This window comes from Hippopotamus amphibius, chromosome 15 (genome assembly GCF_030028045.1).
Source record: "Hippopotamus amphibius kiboko isolate mHipAmp2 chromosome 15, mHipAmp2.hap2, whole genome shotgun sequence".
Classification (NCBI taxonomy): domain Eukaryota; kingdom Metazoa; phylum Chordata; class Mammalia; order Artiodactyla; family Hippopotamidae; genus Hippopotamus; species Hippopotamus amphibius.
This window is the reverse complement of record NC_080200.1, coordinates 47,446,894-47,449,150: the sequence shown is the minus strand read 5'-3', so window position 1 is coordinate 47,449,150 and position 2,257 is coordinate 47,446,894. Positions and strand designations below refer to the sequence as shown.

The 2,257-nt window shown below is 41.3% G+C and overlaps 1 protein-coding gene across 1 annotated transcript; it reads left to right on the top strand.

Moving 5' to 3' along the window:
• Positions 1 to 261: 261 nt before the first annotated feature.
• Positions 262 to 1,628, top strand: LOC130836784 (transformer-2 protein homolog beta-like). Its single transcript, XM_057709335.1, has one exon. It carries the CDS (start codon positions 691 to 693, stop codon positions 1,255 to 1,257), a length of 567 nt encoding a protein of 188 aa, XP_057565318.1. The 5' UTR covers positions 262 to 690; the 3' UTR covers positions 1,258 to 1,628.
• Positions 1,629 to 2,257: the final 629 nt, after the last annotated feature.

The window sequence follows — 2,257 nt, the reverse complement described above, 5'->3', positions numbered from 1 at the left end:
GCTCCGGAGCTAGTGCGTGGTGCGAGGCTGCCGCTGAGCCCCTAGAGAGAAGGCGCGAGAGGTTGGCAGCTTCGACTGAAGCACATCGAGCGGCGGCAGCAGCAGCTAGAAGTCATGAGCGACAGCGGCGAGCAGAACTACGGCGAGCGGGTTAATGTTGAAGAAGGAAAATGCGGAAGTCGTCATTTGACAAGTTTTATAAATGAGTATTTGAAGCTCAGGAATAAGTGAAGCTGAAATTTGAAAAAATAAAAGAAAGGATGCATGCTAATTATCAGACCAGAAGTCCCACTTGTAGAATATTGAGCAATTTGTGTGAAGTGGGGAAGATGAAAGAAGTCAGAATTTGAAACGGAAGAATGAAGAAAAGAAATAAAAATGAAGTTAAGATAAGAAGTAATCTGGAATCAGAAAGCACTACGCTAAGAATCCCGTTCTGCTTCCAGAAGTGGAAGTGCTCATGGATCTGGGAAATCTGCAAGGCATACCCCTGCAAGGTCTCGCTCCAAGGAAGATTCCAGGCGTTCCAGATCAAAGTCCAGGTCCAGATCTGAATCTAGATCTAGATCCAGAAGAAGTTCTCGAAGGCATTATACAAGGTCACGGTCTCGGTCCCGCTCCCATAGAAGATCCTGTAGCAGATCTTACAGTAGAGATTATCAAAGACGGCACAGCCATAGTCATTCACCCATGTCTACTCGCAGGCGTCATGTTGGGAATCGGGCAAATCCTGATCCCAACTGTTGTCTTGGAGTATTTGGATTGAGCTTGTACAGTACAGAAAGAGATCTAAGAGAAGTGTTCTCTAAATATGGTCCAATTGCTGATGTGTCTATTGTATATTATCAGCAGTCTAGACGTTCAAGAGGATTTGCCTTTGTATACTTTGAAAATGTAGATGATGCCAAGGAAGTGAAAGAGCGTGCCAATGGAATGGAGCTTGATGGACGTAGGACCAGAGTTGATTTCTCTGTAACAAAAAGACCACATACCTCAACACCAGGAATTTATATGGGGAGACCTACCTATGGCAGCTCACGCCGTCGAGATTACTATGACAGAGGATATGATCGAGGCTATGATGATCGGGACTATTATAGCAGATCATATAGAGGAGGAGGTGGAGGAGGAGGAGGATGGAGAGCTGCTCAAGACAGGGATCACATATACAGAAGACGGTCACCTTCTTCCTACTATAGTCGTGGAGGATACAGATCACGTTCCAGATCTCGATCACACTCACCTCGTCACTATTAAAGCATGAAGTTGAAGACTTTCTGAAACCTGCCCTAGAGTTGGGATATTGTTTGTGGACAATATTTTTTATTGTCTCCTGTTTAAAAAGTGAACAGTGCCTAGTGAAGTTAGGTGACTTTTACACCTTTTATGATGACTACTTTTGGTGGAGTTGAAATGCTGTTTTCATTCTGCATTTGTGTAGTTCGGTGCTTTGTTCAATGTTAAGTGTTTTCAGAAAAGTATGTTTTGCATGTATTTTTTTACAGTCTAAATTTTGACTGCTGAGAAGTTTCTATTGTACAAAACTTCATTTAAACGGTTTTTCTACTGAATCCAGGGTATTCTGAAGATCGAAGCCTGTGTGTGTAAAATGCTACCAAATGGCAAAAAGCAACAATAAAGTTTGGTTTTTACTTTTCAAAAAAAAAAAAAAAAAGAGATTCATCAGTCTGCAGTTATTTGTGATGTTTATGTGAGTGGAGTGCTCTGTGACATTAGAGGAAATTCTCCTAATTTATAATACTTGTTAAGCTTTGAACTTCCAGCCTATAAAAAATAAGGTGTGGCTTTTAGGGGACCAATTGAATTTTAGAGAGCTTGTGGATACTGTTCTGGTGTTTTTATGTGGTATTTTAGAAGGTTACTTGATTTGAGTGAAGCATAGAGAGGGTGCTACATCATATTGCAGCCTACCACTTGGATGTATAATCCAGAAGATCTGATGGTAATAAATGTATCTGAAATAGAGAATGATTCTACATGGAGGTATAAAGGATTCCCTACAACAGAGGTTGTATAGAGGTGGAAAAGATTCAGGCCTGGTTGAATGTTTGGTATAGTCTATCACCACTATGGAAATTGGACTACTCTCTCATTACAGTGCTCCCTCTTTCCCTGGGCTTTGGTGATGGGAAACACTCCCAGTAGACAAAGATACAAGCGATACACTTAGTTATCCAATATGGATGCTTGAGATGTGGGAATACTCTAAATTCTGTGCTGTAGTGGAGAACTCTGT